At 33.9% G+C, this 14,425-nt stretch overlaps 1 protein-coding gene across 1 annotated transcript; it reads left to right on the top strand.

Moving 5' to 3' along the window:
• The first annotated feature begins 370 nt into the window (after nt 1–370).
• On the top strand, nt 371–12,737 carry LOC145692426 (B-cell lymphoma 3 protein-like). Its single transcript, XM_081767734.1, has 3 exons — nt 371–877; nt 9,671–9,849; nt 12,497–12,737. Exons 1-3 carry the CDS (start codon nt 371–373, stop codon nt 12,735–12,737), a joined length of 927 nt encoding a protein of 308 aa, XP_081623860.1.
• Nucleotides 12,738–14,425: the final 1,688 nt, after the last annotated feature.

Raw genomic sequence — 14,425 nt, 5'->3', positions numbered from 1 at the left:
TCAGCTCATATAAACTAACGATCTTAAAATATAGAATATGCTTTGTGTTGGGTTATGCAGCAAAACGTTTCGTTTTAATTTTATACAGTTCAATCCTGCAAAAAGCAGTGGGACTATAAAAAACAGTGGCCATAGCTTGACCTACATCTTTCTACGACTGATAACAAACTAATTAAATTGTATTATATCTAAGATTTTTTAAACATTATATAGCTGAAAATAAAGAAAAAACTCATTATGTGTTATATTTAGTACCCCTATTATTTTTCATTTATTTTTTCAATGTAGGTTCATCAGTATAAAAGGAATAGAAAGGAAATGGAACATGTATTAATTTAAAACTCAGTTGAATGGAATGTAAGTTGTAAAAATGAGAAATGCAGTAAAATCGAGTACGACATACTCTGACCATAATACAACAGAGCTCGAAGAAGTTTTGCATGTGCCTGATAATTCAACTCATTTATCTGGCACAAAGTTTGATTTAGATATTCATGAAAATCTATTGAAAGCAATTATTGGACGCAGCCTAGAAGAAGTAAAAGACAAAATTACCAATGGAGCCACTGTAAACTTCACATTTTGTAGGGCCTATTATACACCACTCCACTTGGCAGCAAACGAAGGGACCGAGGATATAGCCAACTATTTATTGGCAAACGGGGCAACAGTAGATGTTCAGAGTATTTATGGAGAAACTCCTTTGCATATCGCATCTTTAAGAGGGTTTTCTACTTGTGTGAAATCTCTCATAGAATATGGCTCTGAAATAAATAGAAAGGCAAGCCTGTGTAACAAAAAGGAAACGTCTGATGAATTCTATAAAATGAAAATTTTCGATAGTTCCTTTTTAGAAACTATTTGTAACAAAATACATGTAAGTAGAAACGAAAATCTTTTACTATTTTTTTAAAGTTTTGAATTCCTGTAGATGTATCTTGATTTAGTATCTTTTATATTTTTTCGAAATAAGCTAGTAAGTATAAATTACTTTAAGGTACAGGGTATCATAATCTCGAATTAATTAACAATGATAGTGTACACTTCGTAGACTCGCCTAGAGATTTTACCCTTCAACGTATCCAAATATTATACTCTCCAACGTAAACCCACACAAACTTAAGAAGACAATCATGTTCATGAGTATTCTGAAAATTTTGCATTACTATATTACCACACCTACATTTACACCTTAAATATGATTGTTTATTTCACCAGAATTTTTTTGAGCCTTTTTCTTCTTTAGCAAATAGAATATACTCGTAAAAATGTTTATGTTAATTCATGAGATGTACATAAGTGATAGAATTTGGGAAGCAATGTCCCATGTGAAAATTTAAGAATCGACTTAAATGTTTTGAACATACGATGTAATATTTAAATCGTGTAGCCTCGTTTGGCCTAATCCTCGTTACGCCTAAAATGGCGGACAATAAGAAAAGATCGTGGAAATTCTACTAGAGGGAAATTATATTAGAGAAAATTCCCTAGTATATAAGGAATTAAGAAATGCAAAATATATAGATTAATATTATATTAACTATTTTCGAGGAGTTAGGATTACCATAACCCCTTTATGGATTTACTAGGACCATGGATATATACGAATCTATATGAGTAGGCGAATAGCAAAACCCGTTAAATTCACATTTTAAAATTTGTGACAAATTGAGAAAAACTGTTTAAACACGTCATAATTGTAAAATAACATTAGAAACTAGAGAACATTAAAAAATTAAGAATAATGTGAGTGTTGGTTTGTCGAAAGCTGTATAATCACACTAGTCTGTGAATTGCGTCATTGAAGAAAATAGTTTGGATTTAACAGGTTTTGCGATGTAAATGGAAATAACAGCTTTTGCATCTGGACGAGCGGCCATTTTTGTTGAGGCTCAAGATACAAAACCTATCAAAAAGAAAGGGAGTCAGAGTCAGAAATCAGTATTATGCCTACTAAAATATTGGGAGGGGGGATGTATTATCAACTATACATTGCACAAGATTGACACAAATGAATGTGGATACATAAATGTTACATTAATTTTGTTCTAAATTGAAAACAATGGATCCAAATGTGCAAAAAAATGAATTATGTAACCTCTTCTCCATCATCATCTACTAAATGGAAATCCATATCGTCGTCGTCTTCTGGTGCATCACCATTTTCTCGTTTTTTTATTCCTCAAAAACCTCTTTGTAAAACGTGAGCTTTGAGCTGCTTTCAATCGTCAAACCCTTCGTAACTACAAGCGGAGTTAAGTATACCTATCCGTATACAAATCTAAACTGAATGACTATATTTTGGAAGAGTTCGTAATCTTTTATGGACTAACATAGGTTGAATATTAATTTGTCAATTATCCCAATATATGAATTTGAAATATAGCAAAACAAAATGTGCAAATGTTGAGTTTGAGCAAAACAGTGGCAGAAAGAGAATCAGAAATGATAAATAAGTGGCAAAATTTTTTAACATGTTGTACCAGAAGCATGTTATAATTTTGAATGATAATTGACACGAGACATTTTAAGAAAGAGATTCTGCTGAAGCTGAAGAGACCGTTTACAGAAGAACCTAATCCAACAATGTTCTGTTCAAAGTAAAGAGTTACCCTGAAATACAAAACAAACGACTTTTAACCATAGATAGTCCACTCACCTTGTCTTTTTGGCTACATTTCGTTTCCAGTTTTTCATGTGTCTTGTACGTTTTCTAGACAATTTTGGTGTTGTCTGATAACAAAATTATGATCATCGCTGCTTAGAGTATCGTTTTCTTTCGATTTTGCTTGCATTTGTTTAGTAATTATTAAAGAAAAGCAAATAATCACAGAAAAGTTTCACGAACAGTCCAGGGTGCGCGGGGCTCAGTAGTAGAGCGTTCACCTCCGGTGCTTGGGGTCCCTGATTCGATACCAGTTCGCACCATGTGGATTTTGTGGTGAACAAACACCGTGCTCGTGGGTTTCCTCGGGGTTCTCCCATTTCCTCCCACTTTCTTCATTCCACCATTTCATTTATTTCTCATAATCACCGTCTCCCTTAGCCTAACCGGCATAATCGTCGGACGTAAAACTAAATATTTTATTTTCTTTTTTCTAAATTTTCAGTCCAAAAATAAAAAAATAATGAAAGCACACACTTCAAATTCTGCCAAATAAAATTTCGAATGATTTACGAAGAGTTGCAATAAATATTCAGATTACTAAACTAATCCGATACAGACGAAACCTCAAATTGTTTGAAATATGGAATTAACCGGGTTTGATTCTGCTTTTCTCATGAGGTTATTTGCAGGTTTGGGAATTAACAGTTTATGAAACTGAATATGGAAGAGGGATTTAACTGGTTTTGCATCTGTTGCCATGATGGATTTAACAAGTTTTGGTAATTGGCACATATTTCAATCTCAATTTTCAACTAGTTAAAATGGCTTTTTCTACTGAATACTATTTGGAAATAATAGCTTTCGAACTAAGGTTTCCAGAGCAACCACTATCTCATTTTTTTAAAAAGTGAATTTAACGGGTTTTGCCAATTGCCTACTCATATATGGTATATATATCGACACGTTCTCTAACGATCCAAACGATTTATGGTATGGATTCCAAATCTTAAGAATAGATTTCATCTCAGTTTGAGTCTTCTATTAAAATAAAAACTAGTACAACTTTCGGTTTCAATATTGATTCCTAAATATTAAAAATCGTAAGAGATAATGAGAAATCGTTTTTGATGAGAATTCAGTTTCCGATAAACAGGTTGCGTGTCTCACATTATCACTCTATTCCTGCCGTAAGTTATAGATATATTTCGGGTTTCAATATTGAATCTGCATAATTTGGAAATCTACAGTAATTTAACAATGTAAAAAGAAACTCACATGTAAGAAAACAAGGTATAAATGTTTTCATAACATTGCTTACTGCACCGAACACCAGTAAACCTTACCCAAGATGGACACCCAACTGAATAAGGGGTTCAGCCGGATAGTTAGTAGACAACGTTCGCTTCATCGTATGGACTTCAGAAGCCGATAACCCACGAGGTTACTACTTGTCATTGTATGTCACTACGGTTAATGTTTTACATTGGCAACAGAATGCCGTGACGACCATAAAAACGAGTAGCATGGTGCGATGTAGGGTTGGCAAAAACCATGTTTTTTTTTTAAAAAAAAAACAACAACAATAAACCCGTTTTTTTTGTTTAAACCCGGTATTTTTTGAGTTTAAACCAGGTTTTTGTTTAAATAATTTGCTGTATTTATTTATATCACATATGGAGAGAAATAAGTTTGTTTCATCTTGGTGTTATTATGCAACAACCGGGTTATGCTGGAAGAGGTCACATAAGCATAAAGAGGAATCAAACCGCTTCTCGGCTTACATCCGAGAGAAATTGTCCTCCATTTGAACTCGAAACCGGGACTAATTGACTACAAATGCGATATGTCTGCCGACTGACTCATGAAGGACTCCTGGTAAAAATACGTTGTGCTGATCTTTAGGTACTTGTTAATGTTCATTTCAGAAGGACAAAAAGATAACCAGTTGCACAAGTGAAACCATTATACAGAATTACATATGGACAACTTCAAAATGCTGCAGAGTACAGAAGAACTAATTTAGTCCAAGTTAGTTCATTACGAGTTTTATTAGTCCAAGATAGAGAAATACAACGAGAAGAAGAATAAATAGACATAATTTGCATATCTGTAAGAAAAGTGAATAAAGATACGAATTATTTGAGTTCACTTTGGCTCTGACCCATTTATACATAAATAAATACCAAAGATACTTCTGATTTCAATAAATGCCTCTCGTGGGATTTGTATGAACCCTCCTCTCCCCCCAAAACTACAGCATTTCGATGTATTTTATCAATAGTAAACATTGTAAAACGAAACAATATTTAGAATTTTAATTTGATTGAAATTGCATAACAATAATAACAAACTATTAAAAAACTCACAAAAGAAGCATTCATAAACTTACAAAAAAAAAAAAAAAAATACAAAAGTTACTTTTGTAGTATAATCTTTTTGAGTAATGAATGGGAAATTTAGGTCTGAATATAATACGAATAATATACGGTAGTGAAACGTGATAACCCATAAATGTGTGTTCATCAAGATTTCACGAACACTTACACTTTTACGAACATTTTTCGTTTTTTGGTTTAAACCAGGTTTTTTTTTTCACAGCTGGTTTAAATTAGCAAACCCTGGTGCTGTGAGTCTCGATTTCAATCGCATCACGCCGATAGTGATCTATAATTTGGTGCCAGCCCAACGAAATCATGTCAGGTTGGAATTGTACAAGATAACGGAGACCATGTTGATTTATAGTGTTTTTCTGTAAGCAATGTTTTGGACTTGTGATACCTACTATTCACCCGTATTGTATCGAAGTACGAAGATCACCAGAGTCAACTATATCTTTATTTCTGTCATACGAGTGGAAATGGAGTGCACCAGCAAGACAAACACCTTCGTAACAGATCCCGGTTGGCCACCACCTGTTTGGAGGAGCATTCAACTTCTTCCTGCTGAAACAACCACCAAGCCCGGATTTCAATCTCATTGTGCATCTCAGAGACATGCTATGGACATTCCCGGTAGTATGTGAATCGAGTGGAAATTCAACTCAAAAGTTGTGATTTCAAAAGTAATGATAAGAAATTAAATATATTTTTCTTCTTTCTTTGTCAGTAACACATTGAGATATTTGAATTGTGGAATTATCCAAAGAGCAATTTGTCAGCGGAGCGATTTGTCACAAATCACTAATTGCGATCACAATTGTCCATTGTTAAGTTATGTGCAAATTTAGGGATCTTTTGTCAGATCTAGCTCGAAATAGTAACAAATTTCATATGAATTGTAATTACAATAGAATCACAATCGAATTAACAGTTTTAAAATCGGATAATGCATTAACAGTTTCAAAAAAGCGTTGAAACTGGAATGAAATCGTCTGAAAGATCAGCAAAACCTAAAATAAAATAACTTTTGCACCTACATAAGAAGAAATACACAAACTATATTTCCTTTAACGTACCGATTAGCAGTACCATTTGACAATATCAGATATTTGGAAACAAACTGCAAACTACAAGTTACTTTTCAACAGCACTCACCTTTAAACAAAATCAATAACAGGTGTAACTTTTTGTGTTTCTCTCATCTCAAATATAGTCACTATACACCCTGTGGGGGCATTAATATTCTCAAAATTGAACGGAAATTGTATTAACTGTACAATTGTTGAAACATTTTTCCGAAAGCAAATAGTCTTATTACAAATTAGTTATGGGAAAACTAATTTGTATTTCTCAGTTTTTCACATAGTAGGGAATATTTTTTTTTCGAAAAATTTCCCTCCAGTTTTATCTCCACGATTTTTTTATAGTCCACCATTTTAGGCAAAACGAGGATTAGGCCAAACGAGATCCTTATTTCGCCTAAAATGGCGGAGATAAAGCTTATCTTTTATCTGTCAAAAAAGTGTCAGATAATTGGTTAGGCGAAAGGAGGATTAGGCCAAACTATGCAAGATCTATTTAAATCAACAAACAATGAGACGATAATGATGAGCAACTATTTCCAATTGGCTGATTACTGAATTAAATTTCTAGATTCACGTTCCATGATGATGTCCTGCAGGCTAAGGGAGACGGATTGTTAATAAGAGTTCACAATAACAGAATAATTTGTGGAAGGATCATGTGGGAAGAAACGAGAGAAGCATGAGGAAACCCAACGGACACAATGTTGTCCACCACAAACTGATTACTGAATGAATACAAGAGATTGCGATATGTCATGACGAATAATATTCTGTACAAAATATTTTGTTCTACAGGGTGTCCAATTTACAATGCAACCCGAAGTTTGGGATAGTAGAACTTAACCAAAATGAAGCCTTGTTCATAAATATATTTTTAAACTAGGAAGCAATGATTGAAATACACTAGGAACCACACAGTGTTGCCAGATGTAACCGAAGGTGCAAATCTTTTTTTTTTTTTTTTTTGCAAACCATGTAAATTGACTCATAACTCATACTTATGGATGTTCTATCGAACATTTTCAGTTTGTTTAGTTGAAGTAGCTTTGAAACTATGAAGCAGAAATAAGAATTTTTCATTTCCACCAATAACTAATTGGTTGAGGCCTCTGTAAAGGGGAACTAGGGAAATCGTAGTTTTCATAAATTAACACTCTGAATTGGCAACTTTGTTGATGTTTCAGAGCATCAAAAGGTGTGTTAAGTATCTGTCTACATTATGCAATTCCTGAGAACAATGAAAAACAAACTTTGAAATTATCATGATAAAACGTTTACTCATATGCCCCGGTAACACTGCTACTATCAAAAATGAGTTACCAGCTCTACAGTGGATGCTGCGAGTGTCCCCTGTTTTGATTCAAACACTGGTTCACACGTTTCATCAGGTTGGCAGCAACTTTACGAAGATGAGAAGTCCTAAAGTTCTCAATGGCACTGCGAATGTTCGTTTCCAGGTCTTGAATAGTTCGAGAATTGCTCTTGTATACCTCTTGCTTTAAATAGCCCCATAAAAATGAATAGCAGTGCTACCGGGTGTATGTAAGTAAAAATTTTATCATGGTAATTTCAAAGTTTGTTTTTTATTGTTTTTAGGAATTGCATAATGTAGACAGATCCTTAGCACACCTTTTGATGCAGTGAAACATCAACAAAGTTGCCAATTCCGAGTGTTAATTTATGAAAACTACGATTTCTCTAGTTCCCCCTTACAGAGGCTTCATACGATTAATTATCGGTGGAAATGAAAAATTCGTTTTTCTGCTCCATAGTTTCCAAGCTACTCCAACTGAACAAACTGAAAATTAACGACAGAACATCCATACGTATGAGTTATGAGTCAATTTACATGTTTTGCAAAAAAAAAATTGATTTACACCTTCGGTTACATCTGGCAACTCTGTGTGGTTCTTAGTGTACTTCAATCGTTGCTTCCTATTTTAAAAATATATGCCTGAACAAGGTTTCATCTTGGTATAACCATTATTTGTGTATCACTTCAGGTTCAAAAGTTCTACTATCCCAAACTCAGGGTTTTATTGTATATTGGACACCCTGTAGTAAATGAATTAATACAAGAGAAACTAGTTTACAGTAAAAGCGAAGAACTAAACTCTTTAAACATTTGCTTTTATAGATTTTTATTTTTATAGACGTCAGTAAATGTATGAAACGCAAAGATTTCCTGGTGTAATCTTTCGCATGTGTTTCTACACATATAAGACTACATAAGTAATTTCTACACTCATAGTTCAGAAAACTATTTCGCATGCTCAGAACATTATTTTGTGTGACGTTGTTCAAAAGAAAACGTTGTGAAGTTTCAAATTAATGACACGTTTAATACACATTAAATTCTGCTGATACTCCTCGTGACGTGCTCTCTTGGTATTCTGTCTCTGTTCGCTATCACATTTATTAACTCCAAGCCACTGCGCTGATAACGAAAACATTTTCGTTGTGGAAGCGTATAAAAATGGTAAAGACTCTAACATAATATGACTTCTTATAGTATTAAAATTCGAATATTAGTAACAAATAAAACCAAAGTTGTAGTAATGCTGTGTGGTGGTCAATTGCTTGTGTGTACAAAATGCTAGAAACATTGTAAATGAGGAAGTAGGATACGATTTTAAAAAAAGAAAGAAAGAAAGAAAGAAAGAAGGCATTAACAGTTTTTTTTTTTTTGTGTGTGTGCAGAAAGTGTGTAATAGAATATAAGTCATAGTATAATGGCATAGAGATTTACTACATTTACAAAATGTTTGGCGATATATTTTTCAATGTGTACCATTAAGAGTGGGAGAAATGTATAGGTGTCAATATTAACTTTTAAGGCACCGGGAGTCAAGTTTCGAAATGAAGATAAGCTATAGCCTACTTGTAGTGGTAATATGGTGGTCTGTGTATTCTCAATCTGCGCGTGATTTATTTTTAATTTAAATTGATGTAGTAGTTAGACTCAGGTTTCTGGTTTACTATAATAATAAAATAAACCTACCTATATATATCTAAATTATTTGTAATGATAGAATATTACAGATGACTTATACTGTATTTTAAAATAGGAGAATAGGTCTTAATAACACGTTTTTTGTAAAAAAAAATCTAGTATGTATATACATAACTTATTCTGTTACTTTCATTTTACTATTTCACTAAATATATTTCAGTAACAAATTGCAATATAATAGTATTCTCTGAAGCCTTTAATTCTCCTATAGAGAAGAGAAGGGACCCAATATGTGACGTCAAGCCAAAGCAGCTAGTTTCTCTTTCAGTAATCTAAGCAGTGCATTCTTGGATTTTTTGATGCTTTGCATTTCCATAACTAAGTTTTTTTTCTGAGATTTTTTGGTATATGTTATACTGGTTAGAAAGGAAATGTCAATTCCATTAGCTGGTGATAACATTTTCTCACATTGTACCCATAACATTATAAGTAAAGTCCATTCTTAACAGTATCTAGTAACAAAATTATGAAAATGTTTAGTGGAAAACAAGCACAATTAAACTACATTAAGAATGACTCCAGGATGTAAAATATGTAACAATTCAATATTAGAAGTAAGACATTTATTTACATATTATTTTCGCAGTCACGGCCACTTTCCGACGACCATACTGCACTTCATCTAGCAGTATCACAAGGAAACCTTGAGTGTGTGCAGATACTTCTTCAAAATAATGCTGATCCAAACACTGCCACTGATAAATATAGCTTGACACCACTTCATGTCTTTAAATGGAACTTAGACAAGGAATCACTAAAGATAAGGTAGGTGAGATTTATGTACAAAATATCAAAATTTATTTCTTTAAAAAATCCTTACTGAGTTACTGTAAAGGTAAGGAATTCTTCTATATTCTGAAATAAAAGTCAACTGCATGTATGTTGAAACATTGGGAAAACTTAATGTAAATCAGTATTCGTAGGGTAAGGGATAATATCCGTATCTAAGTAAATTTGTTGGAAAAAATTAGCAAATAGAGAAAATGGGAAATTTTAAGATAAAAGGTTGAAAACAAAGGAAATAATAAGTTGATATACAGACTGAATTTTATGGCCAGCTTTATTTCTACATTCTATTAAGAAGAATCGGCAGAACAAAATTGAATAATATTGGCGACAATTAGTGGCGTAGTTAGGATTTTGATTCGGGGGGGGGGGGGATATGCAGAACACGTGAATAAGCACTTATATTTTTCCTTCTGAGTGACGACGAATTTTAATGAAGTTTATTTTCTTTCCTTTAATATTTGTATAACGATATTTCCAGCTATGAGTAATGAAAACATTGAGTGAGAGTGGGGAGGGGCAGAAATAGCTGAAAGCTAAGATAATATCTAAATTATCAAGAAATAAATGCGCAGGGGTGGATGTATGAAATTCGGTGGGGACACATTTTAAAAAAATGAGTAACCTATCGTTTAAAATTAAATACAGATCCGCGATAAGGAAAAGCAATGTAAGTCATCTAAAGGCAAAGACGAAATTTGAATGAAATAATTAAAGAATAATAGAGATATGAACAATAGAATGCTTTTAATATTATTACACCATATTTTATTAAACAATATATATTTTGCTCTTACATAATTTTTCACAACTAATTTAATAATTTTACAGAAGAGAGCTTGGCTACGGGCATATAATTTGAAGTAATGACAAACTCCCTCTATAAAAATTGTTATAGAAGTACTTCAGGATTCTGAAACATGCAGTTTTGGATAGGGCACATATTAGTCCTTAAGTGGTCTTGACCCGACTATCGTACGTCCCATAGTTTTGAGTTATGGACCTTTAAAGTTCATTTTTCATGTTTTCGGCAGCCTATAACTCCGAAAGGAAGAATTTGTGCACCCAAGTTGGTCTATACTTTTCGTCTGATCTTGGTGTCAAGAATCACCTCCCAAACGTTGTCGGTGTTGTTTTCAAACATCCTGTATATATGGTGTGTGTGTGTGTGTGTGTGTGTATTTGTGTGTGTGGTTGTGTGTATATATAAGAGGAGAGAGAAAAAAAGACAAGAAAATCATACCAGCAAGAGAGAAAACATTAGCTTTCCGATTCAAATTATACGAAGTCCATAAAACTGAAGGGTTTGCTCCAAGCTGCCACTATTCAAAATTCCTAAACTTCAAACGTATTTGATTGATTGATTGACCTACCGATTGATATATATTATGCGTTCATGGAATCACAGCAAAATTGTCATTTAAATGGTGTATGGCAGTTGTCTGTAGTACGTAGTAAAGGGATATAATTGTGGGAATTTTTAAGTATTTAAATTCTTTCTTCTAGATTTTTTGCGGCTGCAACATGGCAACATTGTATGGAAATCAAACATAATAATCTTTGGTAAAGACAGTAGAGATGATCATGCCAAATGCATGTATAGGATATGGATATCTACCGTTAAATTCACCGTTACGCGTTAAGATGTTAACAGCTTGACTCAATTAACAAACACGTGCGAGATAATCGTTCTAACTAGTTTTTCCGAAAAAGCGGAATCCAAAAATTTACTTCCTTTTAAGAGTTTTTATGTAGAGTAAAGGACATACGTACAGGTACGTGTGGCTGCACTAATATTACAGTATATCGCTGCGCCTTCAAAAATTGTTATGTATAAAACTCAAAGATTTGTAGGGGGAAGAAACACGAATTCCTTGTTTATTGTTGTTTGTTAGGTGGCAACAACAACAAGAGCAACAGTTGTGCAGCTGCTGGGCTATTGTCACCATTTCTATATAAAGTGTGCGATGTGTCTTTGAGGACACTTAGCAGAAAACTATATGAGCAATTTGACAGTAACATTACATGGTAGATTTTGTTTTATGACGTAGTTACTCCTTAAATGAACAATATCACGTTACATGCTCTATACGAAACACCTCCTACGGAATATTCCTGTAAAAATCACATTTTGAGTAAAGAGCTGCAGACAACGGTCTTTGAAGGCGCAGCGAAATTTAAGTCTAATTTGCATTATCCAAATAATAGGAAAGTAGCTAGAAAAAAATAGGTGAGGGTCTATGATTAAGATACTATTTCGACATTCGCGTGGTAGAGATAAGAAAAAATCCTCGCTTATATTTTCATGATGACCCTCATTGGATTCGAATCCTTACTATTGCTAGCTCCTCCATGGCTAAGCGGTTAGCGTACGCGCCCTTGGCGTGGGAGACCCGGGTTCGATCCCCAGCGGGAGCTCTTGTGGTCCGGGTTTGTCTCATATAGCCTCCTGCTGAAAGGAACGCAAACTCAACTCAACTCAACATAACTCATTACTATAGCTGAATATGTTATAAAAACAATTCTAATGTTGGAAGTTCATCTACATATCTTAACCGTCTTTCAGTTATTTGACTAAGTGTAATAGTGTTATTAATTTCCTTTTTTAATTTTTGTTTTTGTTTAGGCAGGAGAAAATTATAGAACTTCTAGTACAACATGGAGCAGATGTAAATGCACAAAATAGAAGTGGCATGACTCCAATTTTTCATGCTGTAAGCCAGTGCTCGTTGAAATTGATCAACAATTTACTTGATAAAGGTGCTGATATTACCCATCACGGAAAACTGGGACAAAATGTATTCCATCACGCCGCCATGAGAATAGAGAGTAATATTCCCATTCTGCGGTTACTGCTTAACAAGTAAGAAAAATATTTAACTTTTTAAAATTATAATTAATAATGCATTAAGCTAATAATTAAAAATTATTTCCATTTCCAAAATTCTCAGAGAAACGTTATTACTTCAAGGAGTGTATTAAGTAGTGAATTCATATGATATATGAATTTACAATTAGAGATCCCTCGTGACTATGCGTTTGGCGTACTCGCGTTAGGCAGGGGAGGTCCACTCTCGATTCCCGGCGGGAGCTTTCGTAGTTAGGAATTAAATAAATTCATGTCTCATAAACCTCGCTCCTAAAAGGGGCGCTAAATTCAAATGAACCATCGACTTAACAACTTCTACTCTAGTCACTTTGTATAGAAATGGAAGTGTTTCAGAAAGATGCCAAAGTATCAAAATGAATTAGATTCAACTTTTAAGAACGAAAACTTGAAGATGAATGGAACGAAATTTCTTTTGTATGCATAGGTATGTTGTTCAAATTATTGATTGGAATAAAATAAAAAGCAATCTTTCATTCAAAATCCCACGATTACACTATCTTTTAGACTAAATGACATGGGGGGCCGCGGTGGCTCAGTGGTAGAGCGTTCACCTCTGCCGTTTGGGTTCCCGGGTTCAAACTCTGCTCCCGCCAAGTGAACTTCGTGGTGGACAAACACCGTGTGCGTGGGTTTTCTCGAGGTTCTCCCGTTTCCTCCCACTTTCTTCATTCCACCATTTCATTCGTATCTCATCATCACCGTCTCCTTTAGCCTAACCGGCAGATGACATGGATAAGTGCGTCACTATGAAATGGTTGTATAAGAACTTGAAAGAGTGGAAGCAAACCCCTGAAAAACATAAGGAAACTTAGTTATCGCTTATAAATTCTTACGCCTGTTACTTTGAATCAAACCAGACACCTCTTAGAGAGTACACACTTTACCTGAGTCACCGTAGATGAGTTGATGGATGCTCTCATTTACAAATTAAGTTTCTAGCTTGTCGTTTATCCTATTGCTTTATTTTCTTTAGCTTCCCGGAACCACATGTTTTTGTCGACTGAAGTAGATAGTTTAGTACAGTTCCCATTACTTTGGACTACCTCAGTCTCTAGGTTATTTTACGTGTTTTGCATATAAAATCATTTCATGAGTAAAAATCATTAATTTCAGGTCAAGATTGACTCTCTTGTGAAAAGCGCGTAGTTAACTGGTGTAAGTGAGATAGAAGATGTGCCTTGTTCATCAGATATTTTAATCTAACTCAGCGTTATTTAGTGCGTGGTGCTAACCATCTGTTTTCTGAAGATTTATCTGTTTTCTGAAGATTGAAGATTGTATTTGAGTACTTGGCATATTCTTGTAGAACATACATAATACTCAGACCTCATACATCGTTTAGAATCGTCTAAGCATTTTAGCCATGTTTTCGGAGATAATATGGTCTTTATTGACCATACTGCTTCCATATACTTCCCTGGAGTAGTTAACTTTCTCTAAGGATATTTCTAGTTTTCTTTTTAGATTTTTTGTATGTCTTTTAATAATTATTGCTATTTTTTATTTATTTTATTTCAAATGAAGGCTTGTAATATGCTTCCTTTCCTTATTTGTGAAGTCAAAGTCATCTTGACCACGAAATCAAACATTAGACACTAGTTTCAGTCATTTTGGACATTTCGTTTTCCACTCCTTTCCCCTCTGCCAATGGAGCTGAATTTGGGC

The sequence above is a fragment of the Thermobia domestica genome, chromosome 8 (assembly GCF_964235325.1).
Source record: "Thermobia domestica chromosome 8, izTheDome1.hap1.1, whole genome shotgun sequence".
Taxonomy (NCBI): domain Eukaryota; kingdom Metazoa; phylum Arthropoda; class Insecta; order Zygentoma; family Lepismatidae; genus Thermobia; species Thermobia domestica.
Note: the sequence above shows the minus strand (reverse complement) of the source record. Positions and strands in the feature narration are given on the sequence as shown.

Excerpts from the sequence above, each read along its gene's own strand:
- LOC145692426 (XM_081767734.1), top strand. The coding sequence starts at position 371 with ATGAGAAATGCAGTAAAATCGAGTACGACATACTCTGACCATAATACA. Across the intron at positions 878-9,670 it reads CTATTTGTAACAAAATACAT|TCACGGCCACTTTCCGACGA; the intron begins GTAAGTAGAAAC and ends TTATTTTCGCAG. Across the intron at positions 9,850-12,496 it reads AAGGAATCACTAAAGATAAG|GCAGGAGAAAATTATAGAAC; the intron begins GTAGGTGAGATT and ends GTTTTTGTTTAG.